At 44.7% G+C, this 17,822-nt stretch overlaps 2 protein-coding genes across 5 annotated transcripts in view; both read left to right on the top strand.

Annotated features, from left to right (window-relative positions):
- FYCO1 (FYVE and coiled-coil domain autophagy adaptor 1) overlaps positions 1–3,769 on the top strand; it is a 31,556-nt gene extending 27,787 nt beyond the window's left edge. For all 3 annotated transcript variants that reach the window (XM_068152839.1, XM_068152840.1, XM_068152841.1), the window contains exon 18: positions 306–3,769. In XM_068152839.1, the coding sequence (XP_068008940.1) occupies positions 306–381 (76 nt within the window). In that variant the 3' untranslated portion in view covers positions 382–3,769. The remainder of the gene's footprint in view (positions 1–305) is intronic.
- Positions 3,770–5,335: 1,566 nt separating this feature from the next.
- On the top strand, positions 5,336–17,635 carry LZTFL1 (leucine zipper transcription factor like 1). Of its 2 annotated transcripts, XM_068152837.1 has the most exons (10): positions 5,336–5,402; positions 7,207–7,331; positions 8,267–8,461; positions 9,876–9,936; positions 10,726–10,794; positions 12,019–12,084; positions 12,206–12,283; positions 14,949–15,122; positions 15,920–16,023; positions 16,770–17,635. In XM_068152837.1, exons 1-10 carry the CDS (start codon positions 5,400–5,402, stop codon positions 16,786–16,788), a joined length of 894 nt encoding a protein of 297 aa, XP_068008938.1. In that variant the 5' UTR covers positions 5,336–5,399; the 3' UTR covers positions 16,789–17,635. The 2 variants fall into 2 exon arrangements, with proteins under 2 accessions (XP_068008938.1, XP_068008937.1); XM_068152836.1 differs by lacking the exon at positions 5,336–5,402 and having other exon boundaries at positions 14,964–15,122.
- The last annotated feature ends 187 nt before the right edge of the window (positions 17,636–17,822 follow it).

Genomic DNA, 17,822 nt, shown 5'->3' with positions numbered 1-17,822 from the left:
TGTGCTGTTATTTTGCCACTCAGAAGCAGGTATGGCAAATTGGTCCTAGGTTTTGTGTTCCACTTTTCTGTCTCAACCTCAGGAAGTAAACACAGAAGCAAGCAATTTGTGACTCTTTCCAATACAGTTCAGTGAGGACCGTTATGGTATTAACCCCATACCTGGCAGCCCTTGTCCGGCCATACTACTTTTTGGGGTGGTATTATTTTGGTCTATGAACTTAAAGACTGAGCAGACTTCTAAGGCTTCCTGTCTAGCTGACTTCTGCTAACGTGGACACCTTCTGATCTTCTGTTTCTTGACAGGTTTATCTCCAAACGAGTGTTCTATCACTTGGCCATCGAGCGACCTGTCATCTATGATGGAAGTGATTGCCCTTAGCCTTGGGCACACAGGGTTATTTTAAATACTATTTTAAGAAATGCTGTTATTTATGTACCTGTAAGCATTATGATTACGACTGTGTTGGAAGACTTTGAAACTATGCAATAGCTGTAATGCACTTAGAGAAGATGTAGACACTAAAAGCCAGAAGCCTTTTTAGGAACACTAATGGCTCTGTACCGTGTACAGACTGCTCTGAAGCCACGGTGTGTGACTGAACAGGTCAAGTCGTGTTCCAGCCACTTTTCTTTCCAGCGGGGAGAAAAGCGAGGGGGCATCTAAATGCAAACTGAAGTTCTTTACTGAAAATTAAATTACTTTTCTTCCAAAAATATCCTTCAAAAGGAAATGTAAAGAAAAATGTGTGTTTTGTTGGCCTCTTCTCTGAGGAATAAACTTAGGTGTTTCTGTTCTGCACCAGTACTCTTGGTCAGAACAAACTATGCAATACTTCAGCCTTCACAGACATCTGTTGTAACCCAGCCAGAATTTTGTACCTTTTCCAAGCTTCAAAAACAGCCAGCATAGGGTTTTTACACTTTGGGTTAAGGTTTGGTGAGTCTTACCTGGCTTTTACAAATGCTTTACTACTGAATACCAGTTACAAACAGTCCTTCTCTGGAGACTTTCAAAGCCAACATGGATGTGTTCCTGTGTGACCTGCCCTGCCCTAGGTGATCCTGCTTTGGCAGAGGGGTTAGACCTTCCAACACCCTGACATTCTGTGATTCTGTGAACAACAGGAATCAGCAGCTCCTTTCACTGTTACTTGCTGTCCTCTGTAAGGTGGCCCAGAGAAAGCAGCTCTTATAGTGCAAGTACTGCTCACTGTGGGTGACATCAGGAAGAAGAGCACTCCTTTTCCCGCTCCAGCACCTCGCTCATCAGCATTCACAGGGAAGCACAGCTTCCAAGGAGGTCAGCACACTCTCTCACATGAAAGGTAGCAACAATATCTGAAATGAGTTTGTGTATTCTGTGCTCTTCTTAACCCTTGTAGCCAACTGCTAAGCTTCCATCTCAGATTTGGTGATAGAGCTGGCCATGAGTGCTGCCTTTTAAGGAAGATTTGTTTGTACTAAATTTCAGTGCTTTCTATATAGAATTTCAACTTCTTGCCAAAATACCTGAAAGCTAATTTTTCTCTTAGCAATTCCTATCTTCTGATGGAAAGGCAATACATTGTGGCAGAACAAAAAGGCTGTTTCTCCTAGCAGCTCTCATCATCATTGTAGCCATGTCTGAGTTCTGATGTCATTGCACTCCAAAAGAAACCTCAGAACTGGAAGGTTTTAGTGCAGCAATTGGTAGCAGACTGCCTACAGGAACCATTGATTCTTGGTGGCAGCTGTAGCTGGTATACAGGGGTCTTGGTGGGAGACAGAAAATAAAACATGAGTGATAGGAAGAAAAAAGGCCAGGCACAAGCTGAAGAGGATTATTTGGAGGAGGGGAAAGGGGCAAACTTGGAAATGTGTAAACAAGAGCAGGGATTTGGAGGGATCTGCTGGCCTAGGGAAGGAAGTCAGGAGAGTCCAGGCTGCATTTGTGTCACCAGTTTGATCCTTTATCCATTAGGGATCTCCTTCAGCAAAAGGCTGCTTATTTAAAAGGTGGAGATCACAGGCAAGTGATGGACATTTCCACAGTAGCAGCTGAGGTAGAAATTTGTGATCACAGGAAAGTAAAGCATGCTGCAGGTAAAGCTAGAGATTGCTGATCATTCATTCCATTTCCTAGCAATGTATAAATGCAGTGATGCTGGAAAAGACTGTAGAAGAAGGACTGCTTTCCATGGAGGACCTCAAACTTGGGTAACTGGCTCATCAACAGCTTCCCTTGCCTTTGGATGCCTCTTCCCACTCTTGGTGGTGCACTCCCCCATCTCTGCCAGGCAGAGGGGTCAGCAGAAGGTGCAAGCTGGGTATCACCTCTTCTGAGGGAACAGCTAAAGCCTTACCTGGCTGTGTGCAGAGAAGTGCAATGGACAAGAGGCTGAAGGTGCAGGCACTAAATGGTTCATGGGTTATGGCATGTGTCGGCACTGAAGCTGGTTTGTACTGCGGTAGGCATGGAGATACTATTTATTGCTTCAGGTGGAGTCCTGGGGACCTTGTGCTGTGCAGTTTCACTGAACTCTTACTGAAGGCTGCTGCAGTTTTCCTTAAGCTTTTAGGTGTGGTTTCTCAAAGTGGTGTGCTGCTGTTTGAGTTAGAATACTAATCTTGACAGGATATCTTTCTTAAAATGCCACATGTGAGGTAAAGGAGCACTGTCAACTGTCTTAGGCCAAAATATGACAACTCTACACAGAAGTATTTGAAATCTCTCCATTATTTGACAGACTTGCCTCTGGTTTTCCTCTATGCATTCCAAGTCCTAGCATTTTTTCATCCTGTGGCAAATGCTTTGAAGCCACTGTTGGTGTAACTCCTGAAGTACTTGGCTCGATGTTTCCCTGCCAGCCTTTCATGGCTGAAGCAGATGTTTGGGAGGAGGGCAGTAAAAGCACTGGGTTGTTTTTATGTAGCATTTGAGTCTTTATGGTACCTTTTCTTCAGATTTTCCTGTCCCATAAGAGTGGTTTGATGGCTGTTTTGCCATAAACCTGTAGAAAAGAAAGATGAGTATTGACAAAGGAAAAATAGCAAATGAAGAAATACTCAAGTGCTAAAGTACAACAATTGGACAGGAGTGCAACTGTTCCAAGTGTTTCAGAACAGGAATCCCATGGGAAAGAGGGAAGGCTGGAGGTTAGGAGGAAGTTCTATACAGAGAGAGTGATTGCCCTTTGGAATGGGCTGCCTGAGGAGGTGGTGGAGTCACCATCACTGGAGGTGTTCAGGAGGAGACTTGACAGGGTGCTTGGTTGCATGGGTTAGTTGATTAGGTGGTGTTGGATGATAGGTTGGATGCGATGATCTTGAAGGTCTCTTCCAACCTGGTTTATTCTGTTCTGTTCTGTTCTATTCTATTCACGTGAAGGAGTGAATGCAGCTGCTTTAAGAAAATGGCAGTGTTCCTCTACTCAAGTGTTGCTTTATGAAAGATCTCTTGAGATGTATTGCACAAGGGTGTACCACATTACAAAACAGCTGCAAAAGCCTGACTCTGCTCCTTCTTACAAAATGGCAATTGCACTATTGTTTTAACTATGCTCAACCACTTGTTCAAAGCATCTTTTGGTCCTGACTGCCAAAGAATTACAAACCCCCTTCACATCAAACTTCATGCTCCAGATGAGGAAGAGGAGGTTTTCTGTGTCCCAATATCTGTACAGTTACAGAGATACAGACAGTTGTATATTGGAATGTTTCTTCATGCTTTTTTCCTTTCCCCCCTTTTTTAACCTCAGGAATTCAATAAAATTCTGTGTCACTGAGAATGTGTGTCCCTTTCTGCCCTGTAAAGATAGCTTTGTCTGGGAGATAAAAGCAGATCACACAATCGTCTAAGCAGAAAAAGCTTTATAGAATAAGGAAAACAGAAAACATCTTTGGAGGCTGGTGGAGGAAGGCCTCGTCTTTGTGCCAGAACAGCAGCCCCAGGGCATGCGGTAAGGCACAGGCTCCTCTGAGCTGTTGGGGCCAGGAGCGCAGCAGGCCCTGTCACCACAGCCATCACTGTTACTTGTTATCTCCTTTTCCTCAAGGGAGTTTCCTGATGGAGTGGAGGCTGTGACCCTTCAGATCCCCATGCTTCAGCGGCTCCCCCTGCTCCATATTCACTCTAAGACAGCCTCCAGCAAAGCCTTATCCACAGTGGAAGAGATCTGCAGTGTGCTGTGAGTGACCATACCTGGCTGTGAATGGATGCAGGGTAGGCTGCAACTCTTGGAAGCCTTTGCCTGCACCTCCAGTGCTCTGTTTTTAGCCTTACTAAGCAATACCTCCTCCTGCCCTTGGTGCTAGAGTCTTAAGTGTTTACACCAGGGATGGTGAAACAATGGCCTATGTCACCCAGAGAGGTGGTAGGTGCCCCATCCCTGGCACCATTCAGGTCAGGTTAGACGGTGTTCTGATCTAGTCCAAGATGGCCCTGCTCCCTGCAGAGTGGACAAGATGATCTTTAAAGGTCCCTTCCAACCCAAATCAGCTTGTGATTTTGTGATTCTGCTCTGTGAAACTGGGAGAGAAGTGGATGGCAAGCAGTCCTGCAGAAAGGAATCTGGCTGTGCTGGTGGACAGCAGGCTCTATGTAAGTTAGCAGTGTGCCCTGGCAGCCCTGCATCCCCACATCCTGGGGTACATCAAACCCAGCATCACCAGCTGGTCAGGAGAGGGAATGTCCTGTTAAACGTTTGTGTGGCCTCATCACAAGTGCTGTGTGCAGTTCCCCACATTTGAAAAAGGATGAAGTTACTTGAATGCAGCCAGAGAGTGCAAAGCTGGTGAGAGGACTGGGAGGAATGTCCTGTGGGGAGTGGTGGACCTTGGGTTTGTCTGGTTTGGAGAGAAGGAGGCTGAGGGTCACCCTCATTGCTCTCTACAGCTCTCCGAGGAGGGAGGGGATGTGGAGAAGGACATGGCGATCTCTTCTCTCTGATGTCCAGTGCCAGGACCTGTGAGAAGGGTTCAGAGCTGCACCAGAGGTCGGTCGGACTGGACATCTCTTCACCCAGAGGGTAGTCAGACCCTGGAATAGGCTTCCGGGAGGGGTGGTTGATGCCTCTAGCCCCTGTCACTTTTTAAGAGGTATATGGACAATGCCCTTAACAATACAGTGGTCAGCCCTGAGGTGGTCAGACAGCTGACCTGGATGATCCTCGCCCGTCCCTTGCAGCATTCCCTGCTGCTTGTCGGCGACAGGCTGCTGCCGGACGGCCGGGGCTGTGCGCAGAGGCAGCGAGGCCGCGGAGGTTACCCGGGAAACGGCCGCTGGGAGGGCGGGGCGGCGGGCGGGATGAGTGACGTAAGCGAATGGCCACCAATAGGAGCGCGGCAAGGGCGCTCGCGAGGCTGCCTTCTCCATGGCAACGCCGAGCCTGCCGTTAGCCGCCGGGCGCCGCGGCCGCCATGGTGAGTAGAGGGCCTAGCTCCCCACCTCCCGGCGCAGCAGCGACGGAGACGGGCGGGAGGCCGGCTCTGAGGAGGGGCAGGGAGGCGGTTCGGTCAAGGCTCTCTGGGCAGAAAGGGCTGCTGCCGCTACCCACCGTCTGGGCACCCGCGTCACGCCGTGCGACCCTGCGGAGGGTGGTGGGGCCTGGAGTTCCTGCAGGCTTCAGTGCCCCGCGATGCTTAACTGCGCTTGCAGCACAACAGCTTCAGCCTGCGTTTCTGTCGTTATGTGTTAGTTTAATGCCCTTCTGAGGCTTCTCTCTTGATTGTGAGGTTTCAGTGCATGTTTCCTGTCTATAATGAATAGAAACTTTTCACCTAAAGAAAACCCTGCAAAGAGAGCATCCGTTGAGCTTTTCATATGTTTTCTCATTTGCAGGATGTGGCACTTTGTAGGAAGCATCATGCTTGCAATCCATCGTGCGAGTTTGTTTTATTTACTGCTCTTGCTGTTTTCTGCCTCTAATTTTTATGCAGCTGAGATCTGTGCTCAGGGTTCCAGGTGTTGCCTTTTCACTCGAGCTACCCTTTGCAGTTGTGTTTATAAGGACAGGGTGATTGGTTTCACTGTTTTGTCTGAGTAGCTGCACACCTGCCTCCAATACCAGCAATACTAACTCACTGCAGGGGAGTGTAAATGAAACCTGATTTCATCTGTGGCTCATCAGCTCTCCAGAGCTGTGCTGATAAACTCCCATTTGTGCCTTGTTGTGCCTCCTTGTGAGTTGTTCTGCTGCACAAGCAGGATTTATTCTGGTGTAATTGGCTGTGCCAGGATTCCCTCTCTTGAAATAGAGGCATATGTAGAAGGGCTAATTAGCCAGATCTGAAAGCACTTCTTAATTTACCTTGGAATACTTGTTTCTGGTCTGCAGGCTGTTGAGACTTCTTGCATGATCATCAGTGATAATCTGAAATTGTTTCTCAGGTTTTTGCAAACCAGCACAGAAATATAGCATGCTTTCCTGTGTACTTTTTTGTTAGTGCATCTGTAACAGATGCACCATTCAGCTATGTTATGCACATGTGCAGAGGATGCAGAGACAGATTTATCCATGAAAATGAGCATGGAGTTGGAGCACCCCTGCTATGTGGACAAGCTGAGGGATCTAGAATTGTTCAGCCTGGAGAGGAAGAGGCTGGAGGGAGACCTAATAGCAGCCTTCCAGTACCTGAAGTGGGCCTACAGGAAGGATGGGGAGAGATTGTTTACAAAGGCCTGCAGTGACAGGACGAGGGGCAACAGCTTCAAACTAGAGAAGGACAGATTTAGATTGGATATCAAGAAGTTGTTCTTCACTATGAAGGTGGTGGAACACTGGAACAGGTTGCCCAGGGAGGTGGTTGAGGCCTCTTCCCTGGACGAATTCAAGGTGAGGCTCAACGAGGCTCTGGGCAGCCTGATCTAGTTGGGGATGTCCCTGCTGACAGGTTAGACTGGATGACCTTTGGAGGTCTCTTCCAGCCTAGACCATTCTATGAGCTTCATTTCTCCTACAGGCTTTCTGGTTCTGGCCCTCTGATTGGCTCCAATTTTGTGTCATTTCTCATCAAAGTCAGTCACTTGGGGCCTTGCTTTCCTTCCTGTTAAAGGAAGAACATTTCTGTGAGGTATGTAGGGGTAACAGACATGAAAACATGGCTGGTTAACATGCTAAGCCTATGAAAGCAAGCACAGAAAGGAGTAAAAGGCAAGTCTGCACAGTGCTTGTGCTCCATTTTGGCTTGTTCCTGGGCATCTTTGTGTTTATGCCCTTGTCTGCAGGCAGAGCTGGGCCTCAATGAGCACCACCAGAATGAAGTGATCAGCTACATGCGTTTTGCTCGTTTCAAGCGTGGCCTGTGCATCAAAACAGTGGATTCTTGTTTCCAGGACCTCAAGGACAGCAGGTACCGGGGGGGGGGGGGAGGAGGGGTGGGGCTCTGAGCAAGAATAAAGCAAAATATTCTAGCAACAATTGCAGGCTTAGATGCTGTGTGGGATGGCTTTTTTCCATGGACATTTTTATGTGCTTAGCTAGGAAGAGAGAGCCACCAGTTCTGCAAAGGTTAGGAGGCTCTTTAATGTTGTTAAATTGACACATAGGTGTCAACAGCATGGCTTTGCTTTCTATATTGCTTTTGAGGTCTAAATCTGGTGCAAGACTGAGTAATATCTGTAAATGTAATGTTTCCAAGAGAGAGTTTGAATACAGTGAGCAATTAGTAGTGCCATAGTCCTCTAGCAACTACTGGCAGTAGATGTTTTCAGAGGGATGTTGCATTACAGAAGAATGGTATCTGTGGTGAGGTCTCATAACAGTGCAAAATTGTCATCATAAGAAGGACACAGAGCTGTTGTAGTGAGCCCAGAGGAGGTGACAAAAATGATCCAAGGATTTGAATACCTCTGCTATGAGGATAGGCTGAGGGAGTTGGTGGTTTTCAGCCTGGAGAAGAGAAGGCTCTAGGGAGATGTAGCTGCCTTCCAATAGCTTACAGGAAGGATGCAGGGGGACTTTCATCAGAGTGTCTAGAGACAGGACAAGGGGGAATGGTTTGAAGCTGAGGGAGAGCAGGGTTAGACTCGAGCTTAGGAAGATGTTTTTCAGTATGAAGGTGGTGAGGCTCTGGAGTAGGCTGCCCGGGGAGGCTGTGGATGTCTCCTGCCTGAGTGTGTTAAAGGCCAGGCTGAGTGAGGCCTTGAGCAGCTGAGTCTTGTTGAGAGGTGTCCCCGCCCATAGTGGGGAGGTTGGAGTAGATGAGCTCTGAGGTCCCTTCCAACCTGAGCCATTCTGTGATTGTCGTCATTATCACACCTGACTCATCTCCAATGCTCTTTTTAGACTGGTTGAGGAGACCTTCACAGTTGATGAGGTGACAGACATGCTGGATGGACTGCAGACTGTTGTGCACAGTGAAGTGGAATCAGAGCTCATAAACACAACCTACACCAACGTGTTGCTTCTGCGGCAGCTCTTCTCGCAGGCTGAGAAGTGGTACCTCAGGCTGCAGACAGACGTCTCGGACTTGGAGAACCGGTAACACCCTGGGCTGCACAGAATGCCCTGCAGCCATGAGAAACCTTCCAACTAGTGACTGTTTGCAGTTTGGTTTTGTAACCATAGAATCCTCTTCTTTTGGTTTATGTCAATGATAGCTTGGTTTCAAGGCTTCCATCAGGTTTGTCAGAAGTTATTTGCAGTGTCCTTACTTGAATGAATCAGTTGAGAGCAGGCAATAGGATTTGCTTAAAAAGCCTTGTCCAATTAGGTATTTTTATTATTGATGATCTGGATGAGGGCATTGAGTCTATCATCAGTAAATTTGCTGATGACACCAAGCTGGGGACAGGAGTTGATCTGCTGGAGGGTAGAGAGGCTTTGCAGAGAGACCTCGACAGGCTAGACAGATGGGCAGAGTCCAAGGGCATGAGATTTAACACATCCAAGTGCCAGGTTCTGCACATTGGCCACAACAACCCCATGCAGTGCTACAGGCTGGGGTCAGAGTGGCTGGAGAGCAGCCAGGCAGAGAGGGACCTGGGGGTGCTGGTCGATGGTAGGATGAACATGAGCCTGCAGTGTGCCCAGGTGGCCAGGAGGGCCAATGGCATCCTGGCCTGCATCAGGAACAGTGTGGCCAGCAGGAGCAGGGAGGTCATTCTGCCCCTGTACACTGCACTGGTTAGGCCACACTTCGAGTACTATGTCCAGTTCTGGGCCCCTCAGTTTAGGAAGGAGGTTGACTTGCTGGAACGAGTCCAGAGAAGAGCAACAAAGTTAGTGAGGGGCTTGGAACACAAGCCCTATGAGGAGAGACTGAGGGAGCTGGGGCTGCTTAGCCTGGAGAAGAGGAGACTCAGGGGTGACCTCATTGCTCTCTACAACTACCTGAAGGGGGGTTGTAAACAGACAGAGGTTGGTCTCTTCTCCCAGGCAGTCAGCACCAGAACAAGAGGACACAGTCTCAGGCTGCGCCAGGGGAAGTTCAGGCTGGAGGTCAGGAGGAAGTTTTACACAGAGAGAGTGATTGCCCATTGGAATGGACTGCCCGGGGAGGTGGTGGAGTCGCCGTCACTGGAGGTGTTCAGGAGGAGACTTGACAGGGTGCTTGGTTACATGGGTTAGTTGATTAGGTGGTGTTGGATGATAGGTTGGACGCGATGATCTTGAAGGTCTCTTCCAACCTGGTTTATTCTATTCTATTAATCAGTGATGCTACACCTTACAGATTTAATGCATACACCATACTATAGCATGGCATTTATTGTATTTGTGTAGGGCTTAATTCTTGACTTCTACTGAGAATCTTACATGCAATACAGAGTGTAGCATCAGCCTGGTAAAATGTGTTTCATAGGTTAGCTTTTTAGCTACATAAAGCCTGGTAAAATGTGTTTCATAGGTTAGCTTTTGGGGTAAATGAATGCTTCCTTTTCTTTTTCTTTTCAAGAGAGCTGTTGGAGCAGGTTGCTGAATTTGAAAAGTCAGAATTTACATCTTCAAACAAGAAGGTAGAATTTTGTTTTAATCAAATCGTAGTCAAGTGTCATGTGGAGTTGAGAGAGATGTTTAAAATACATCATGCTCTTTGTGCTTAAGAGAGAAAGTTCAGAAAACACTTCCCCCCCTGCCCCCCTTTTTCAAAGCAATCTTTGTATCACTCCAGAAAGCAGCATTTTACGGTTCAGCACCAGGCTTACACTGAACTTTCTTAGCTGTTTCCATATGGCAGCTTCTGTCTCCTAATCCTCATCCCAAAGTCAGCCAGGTCAGGGCTGTGCTGGAGGGTCTGCTCTTGGGTTCCCTTCCCCCTGGAAACTGGGGTAGACTGGAACATTTCAGCATGGAGTCAAGAGCTGGGACGATTCCACAATGCAGATATGACTCTAGCTTATCTTGCATGATTATGCTTTGTAGCATAAAGGTCATAGTTTGCTTAAATATTTATACATATTTGAAGCTGTGTTAATACTTTTTTACTCTTACAATGGCTCATTTTTTAATTCCTTGCTGCTTTGTCTTTTGGTGGCTGCAGCATAAGTAGTCTTTTGTAAATTCATGTTAGCAATCCTTTCCTGCCACTATGCAGTGCTGTTATTTAACCTTAGCTGAAAGTGAAGTGTATAACTTAGAAGCCCATGTATCTTTTAGAAATGAACTTGAGATAAGGGTCATTCATTTGCTTTATAAGAGGAAGCTGAATTGGCTGCCAGTAGTTATTCTACAGGCTAAATGTATAATCTTCTTCCTAGAAGTCTGCAGAATTCACTTATTTTCTTTTTTAACCTTTATTTCTTTAGCCCAATGCAGATCTCATTAAGCCCAAACTGGCCCCATTAAATGAAGGTGGGTCGGAGCTGCTGAACAAGGTGAGAACTTGTCTGTTCAGTTGTGGTCAGTGACTGTGCTGCTTACTCATCTGAGTAGCTCTACACTGCTGTTTCTATGGTGTGCCTGTCTCTATGTAGACATCAAGGTAACATCCTCCAGAATGTGAAATAATGCTGAGAAATCAATAAATATTGTAAAGCCTTTTACATTTCTTGTGTGGTTATGGTCTCCAATATCTATTTAATTACTGACTTGCCTTTTGCAAAAGCACTTAGGCCTTTGTAAATATTTATCTTTCAATTCAATGAGGTGAATTACTAGAAACCAATATTCAGTTTGTTCCATGCAGCTGGCTTTCCAAGAAGAAAGGAAATTAAAATATTAGCTGGCTGAAGTGCTTAGGTGTTAGAACATTTTCTGTCTCACTTGAAGTCTGTCTTACTACAATCAGACTTTTTTCTTTTGCTGGTTGGTTAAGTTCCTCCTAAAGAAACAGGAATTGGGAATTTAATAGTTTTGAAAACGTTTCATTTTCCACTTGCTAAAGGCTTTCAGAATCAAAACACTTGTGTATCAGTAGTTTTTATTGCACTTGTTTACATTGAACTCTTTTGAAATGCCACACTTCTTCCAGTACACTTCTAAGTGTTAAGGGTGTGGAGATATTTAGCAAGGAGTTGCATTTTCTGTCCTCTAGCCTGCATTCCTACAGTGATCTGTCAAGTACAGTGTCTGAATCAAAGTATTCCAGAATTCAGACTTATATTTTATTACAGGTCAAGGTGACTGTCTTACAACAATAATTTCATAGCAGTTTGGGTTGAATATCTACATATGAGGACTTTTCTCTCAAAAATAATTCATTTGCATGGTGAATTTACTCTGCTCACTGAAACTTGGCTACTTCCTGTGAAGCAGAAGATAATGCAGGGTAACCTGGCACTTGTCTCTTTAAACAGGAGCTATGAATAAATTCTTGCTTGGCTGTTGTTTGAAAGTACAAGAGATTTACAGTTCTGTCTGTCCTGCATCTTGATAGTTACTAAGTCACCAGTCCTGTATGTTACAGCAGAATTGGAGACTTGGATTTCTTGCTGAGGCCAAGGACAATAAATAAATGGTCTGCTCATTTCTTATCTTTGTAAACCTTTAGAAGCTTGTTTGCTTTCCTAACCTATGAAGCATGTTTCCTTACCTGAAATATTTAGGAAATTGAAAATAGCACAAGAGAGTTCACAGACTTTTCCTGTTTGTTAACTCAGACAGTTGCTTGTCTCCAAGAAGAAAACGAGAAATTGAAGGCCAGGCTCAGGACCATAGAAACACAGGTAAAATCCTTCTAGACTTGGATGCTTAGTGCTGGTTGCTTATTGTAACAATTCCATGATTGTCATTCTTTTGGTTTTGGCTAAAATGCTTCTGAGGTTTTACACTGTCAATGTATTGCAGGCTACAGCTGCACTAGATGAGAAGGTCAAACTAGAGAAGTCACTGAAGGATTTACAGGTGATCCAAGGAGATCAAAAGGTAAATATCATCAAGATTTCCACCACCACCTCCATTTTACATAGCAGTTGCCTGTACATCTGAGAGGTTGGTGCCTGTGGTGTTTCTTTGCTGGCACATGCAGAAGTTCAGGCTGGCATTCTCTTGTTCCTGCAGACATTGTCTGCTGTTGCTGCTCTGTCTGTCAGCAGCTCATCCAGAATGTTAGTTAATATAACATGTATTTCACATCACAGAGACCATGAGAAGCCATGATCAGAAAGGAGTATCTCAGGTGCTTTCAGGGAGTAGTGTTCCAGGCTTTTTCTTCTGAGGGGTGATGTCCATGCAAGCAGATACAAATTAGTTTGTTTCTTCCAGTTTACTAATGAAAGACTGATATCTAACCTGAGCTTTATAACACCGTGTTGTGGTGTAAGCTTTCCTGTAGTCCAAAAGCCCAAACAGAATAGATTTAATTTGCCTTCCCTTTCCCTTTTTTCCCAGTAGAGGAAAGCAAATTAGGCAGGAGACAAATAGAATAAACCTTTATTTAGAATAGAATAAACCAAACCAGGTTGGAAGAGACCTTCAAGATCATCACATCCAACCCATCAACCAATCCAACCCACCCAAACAGCTAACCCATGTCACCAAGCACCCCATCAAGTCTCCTCCTGAACACCTCCAATGACGGCGACTCCACCACCTCCCTGGGCAGCCCATTCCAATGGGCAATCACTCTTTCTGTATAGAACTTCTTCCTAATATCCAACCTGAACCTCCCCTGGTGCAGCCTGAGACTGTGTCCTCTTGTTCTGGTACTGGCTGCCTGGGAGAAGAGACCATCATCCGCCTGTCTACAACCTCCCTTCAGGTAGTTGTAGAGAGTGATAAGGTCACCCCTGAGTCTCCTTCAGGCTGAGCAACCCCAGCTCCCTCAGTCTTTCCTCATAGGGCTTGTGTTCCAAACCCCTCACCAACTTTGTTGCTCTTCTCTGGACTCGTTCCAGCAAGTCAACCTCCTTCCTAAACTGAGGGGCCCAGAACTGGACACAGTACTCGAGGTGTGGCCTAACCAGTGCAGTGTACAGGGGCAGAATGACCTCCCTGCTCCTGCTAGCCACCCTGTTCCTAATGCAGGCCAGGATGCCATTGGTAAAGAGAGGTAAAGTCATGAAAGAAACAATCTGGAAGTAAAAAGAGAAGTTTAACAAAATATAAAAGACATTTGAGTAAAAGGAAAGTTTTAAAGGTATAAGGAAAAGGAGTAAATAAAATTATATACAAAACCAGGCACAGCTGGCAAAGAATTCTCTGAATCCAATGTGGATTCTCTTTAGATGCAGTCCTTAAGAGTCTGGAGCACATGGAACAGGCCCCACCATGTGCTTGCAGCAAGAGATCTTTATAGATTTGGAAGTGAAGTTCAATATCCTAAAATGTTTTCCACCTTAATTTTCATATTTTAATCCCAATTTCTTTTTATTTTGCTTTCTAACTGGTTTATGGTATGTACTTGGCTTTCTTAATATGTTACCATTTTATCTAGTAACTTTTATAGTCTGTATTTGAATTATATATAGTATTTATTTATTTATCAGTCCTGGCAAATATATTCTTTATCTGTTGTGTTAAACCTTGAATTATTAAAGGTTTAAAATATTCAATGGGTTTATTAAATCCTGCATAATAATGTTTGTAGTTTTAAAAGACTGGAACCAAATCTCATCCTGATTAAACAGGAATTGGCCCCAATGTCAGAGCTGCTGATTATCTTCAGCTTCCATGTGTTGATTTGCTCACTCTAGTCTGTCCCTTTCTTCTCCGGCTGTGACATTCTCTATTTACAGGCAGACAGATCTTTTGTGCAAACTAGCTAGCAGATACAGTGCTGGAATGCACAAATTTAGACAAAGTATTAATTGAGTGGAGAAGATGCTGAATTTCCTCTAGTTTCCCTCCATATTTAGATAGGATGGGTGTCAATAAAATCTTAGGAACCCAGCTGCTTTTCAGAGCAGCAGCGTACAAACTCTCTGGACAGACAAATGACTGCCAAACCACAGTCGTTCTGAAGGACCAACTCTTAGTTCTGCTGATTTCTGCTTCTGTTTTGCTGGTTAGTATGGTTTGTCATCCTGAGTATGAAGCATGGTTTGGGAGGAGCTGCTCTGAGTTGGTTCAGCTTGAGGATATTGAATTTGGACATAACTGACCTAAGCCACAGGTTAGAGGAATGGTCTGTTCTGATGCGAAATATGATACACAACGCAGGGCTCTGCAGCCACTGCACCCTGCCACTCAGTCTCAACATCTCCTCTGCTCAAGTCTCACCTTCCAGAAACACAAAGAGCAGAGCTTCCTTAGTTTTATATTTTTGTTCTTTTTAAGGTGCTGCTGTTTCAGCCTCATCATGTATCATACTTTGGAGAGTTTGAGCTAAACTGGGGACAGTGTGGTTTGCAAATGGAAATGCAGCCATCTCCAAAATGCATTATTAGCACGTTTTTTAGAGCTGTAAATTAGTGCTTTAGGTTTTTTGGTTGTGTTGTTTGTTTGTTCTTTGGTTAAAGCATTTCTAATTTAGGCTTTACAGGACATAATGTAGACATAATTGTTAAACATTTCAGATGTACCCACTTGGTGGAGTTATGCATTTAACATTTGAAACATTTTCTTCTCTTGCATTTGACATATTTTAAAGACTGATGCAAACCAGGATATTACTGAGCTGGAAAATAAAGTGGCAACTTTGAAGAGCCAGTTTGAGAAGACTTTGAATGATGCTACTGAAAACCAAAAATTCTTGGAAGACAACTTGGTGACAACAAAACATGACCTGCTTAAGGTTCAGGATCAGCTTTCTGCAGCTCAAAAGGTTAGCATGTCTTTGTGATGGAACAGTGAGAGCCCTTGGTTTTTTTAGCTGATCACCAATGTAACAAGCATAAACTGCAGGCTGCAGAGTTTACTGGGCCACACTTGTGTTTGTGTATTTTTCTTTCTTTTATTCCAGGGGAAAAACACATTGTGTATAAAAGAGCAAATTCAGAAGTAACTGTGTGGTTTTAACTGTGTGAATACTTAAAGATTGCCCATTTGTTGGCATAGAAACTTTAGAGTGAAAAATGCATTCCCTGTCTTTGACTCATGGAATCATAAGGCTGGAAAAGACCTTTAAGATCACTGAGTCCAACCATGACCACTAAACTATATCCTGAAGCACCACATCTACAGCTTCTTGAACACCTCCAGGGATGGTGACTCCACTACCTCCCTGGTCAGCCTGTTCCTATGCCTGACCACTCCTCCATAAAGAAGCTTTTCCTAATGTCCAATCTAAACCTCCTCTGGCACAACTTAAACCTATTTCCTCTTGTGCTGTCACTGGTTACTTGGCAGAAGAGGCCAACACCAGCCTCATTACAGCCTCCTTTCAGGGAGCTGTAGAGGGCAAGTGTTCTTCAGCGGACTCCTAGTATGACTTCATTAGGAAATGTTTATTTCTCCCCATAGTCTTCTATGAATTTACTCACTGACTGCATCGAAATCGGAGTAAGTAAGAGAAAAGACTGTTCTGGAACTTGAGGGGAAAAGAAGTAATCTTTATTTTTGAGAAATCATATTCATTTGGTTTTCAGAATGTAGAAATAATATGTTGGTGATACTATGTAGGAGCTGGAGAAGAAATTTCAGCAAACAGCTGCCTACCGCAACATGAAAGAGATCCTCAGCAAGAAGAATGAGCAGATAAAGGAGCTGCGTAAGAAGCTGGCCAAGTAAGTGCTGCTCTTTGTCTGCCCAAACATCATCCTTCCTCTGGTCTGTGTCCTGCTCTGGGAAGTTGTCTCTAAACCAGACTAGAAATTAGTCCTTCAAGAGGCTTTCTAGTGGGCTGTGCCTTGATGTTTGATCAGCCAGGCCTAGATCAATGGGCTGGGCTGGTGTGTGCAGCACCTAGCCACCACGTGGCAAGGGAATGTAACATGGAGAGAGCACAGAAGAGTTATGCACTTGGCAACATGGATGCCTTAAACCTGTGTTGTAGGGGGACAGAAGTGGAACTTAAAACTCTTGTTGCAATTTCTGCCCACAGTTTGTAACTGTATCACAGAATGGTCTGGGTTGGAAGGGACCTCAGAAGGCCATCTAGTCCCACCCCCCTCTGCAGTAAGCAGGGGCAGAGGTGCTCCATCCCCCTGAATCATTTTACTTATAATACACACACACAGAGAACACAGAATTAACCAGGCTGGAAAAGACCTTTGAGATCTTCAAGCCCAGCCCATGTAGGTAGGTTCCTGGCCATTCTCTTTTTGCTTTTTGGTATCTGGCCAGTCTTAAAAGGAGCCACCAGACTGATGCATAGATGCACTGGTCTGTGCCCTGAGCCACACAGGAGTGTCTCTCTAGTGGAAGTAATTTAGTGCTGGAAGTTCAGAATTTCTTCAGATACAAAATGTCTGAGTATTTGCTGCTCCATTGTACTGATTGATTGATGTATGTATTTATTTATAATCCTCAGATATGAGCCAGAGGACTAAAATACCAAAACCAGCTGATCTGTTGGAAGCTGCCATAGAAAGAAAATGTAAACTGGTATTATTTTTTTATTGGCTTTTGGTTTGAATGGTAGAGCTTTTTGCTGCTAGTACTTAGAATTACTTTTTATTAACACTAATAGCACATGGAAACTTCCACCTTGTCTCCTTGTTAACCTGCATTTTATGGGGATCAGTTTCTGTAGTTGCTTTTAGTTCTTTCCTTGAGAAATCAGAGAAGCTCACTGAGGAGCTGAGACCATTCCCTACAAAGCAAGAGGGGAATTTTTGGTTTAAAAAAAAACCCAAACTCTACTGCTGCCCCCTTATTAATACCTCTGAGGTAGAAATTTCAGTTACTTTTGTTAATGTAGCCATGAAGTGGAAGTAAAAAGGGGGAAACAAGAAACCCTTAATGTTGTTTCACATTGGAGATGTGTGACAGGTGCTCAGGAGGTTTTGCTAATGTGTGCTCATTAGCCAGCAAGGTAAATGTGTTCCAGCAGCAGTGCTGGGCCCTGTCAGAGAGGGACACTCCTTGAAGCTCTGCTTCTTCACTGGAGTCTGTTTGAAACAAATCTGAACATCAGATTTTGCCAGTGTTCCTTATTGCTTATTGGAAAGGTTGCTGCTGAAGCAACTTTCCTGAGCAATAAGTTATTTCATGTGTTCATCTCCTTTCTTCATGTAACCTTAGTAGAAAACAGTTTACTTCACTCAAGTCTCTTGTAATCCCCTGCTGTGCACTTCTCTGGCAGCTTCTAGCAGTGCATCCCACTTGTTGGTTTGTCCCTGTTCGTGTGTATGTGGTATTTTACTCCAAATAAAGCCATTATGTTTTCAAACATTTCATCCATAAGGAACTGGGTTTTTTGTAGGAGTGTTTTGTAGAACTAATTTTTTTGGTGTCTTTGGAATGGAGTGGCCAATCAGGAAGGAATTTTACAGGACCTGTCTGTCCCCTCAAACAAGTAAGGCAAATCTTGTTGAGGTGGGAAATGGGACTCCTGACTCTGAGCTGTCTTGCAGATGTCTGG

The sequence above is a fragment of the Melanerpes formicivorus genome, unplaced genomic scaffold (assembly GCF_026170545.1).
Source record: "Melanerpes formicivorus ecotype bairdi unplaced genomic scaffold, bMelFor1.0.p_v2 SCAF_24, whole genome shotgun sequence".
NCBI classification, from domain to species: domain Eukaryota; kingdom Metazoa; phylum Chordata; class Aves; order Piciformes; family Picidae; genus Melanerpes; species Melanerpes formicivorus.
This window is presented reverse-complemented; position numbering and strand designations above follow the sequence as displayed.

Coding starts and splice junctions, on each gene's coding strand:
- LZTFL1 (XM_068152837.1), top strand. Junction 8,462..9,875: donor GTCTCGGACTTGGAGAACCG/GTAACACCCTGG, acceptor TTTCTTTTCAAG/AGAGCTGTTGGAGCAGGTTG. Junction 9,937..10,725: donor TTACATCTTCAAACAAGAAG/GTAGAATTTTGT, acceptor TTATTTCTTTAG/CCCAATGCAGATCTCATTAA.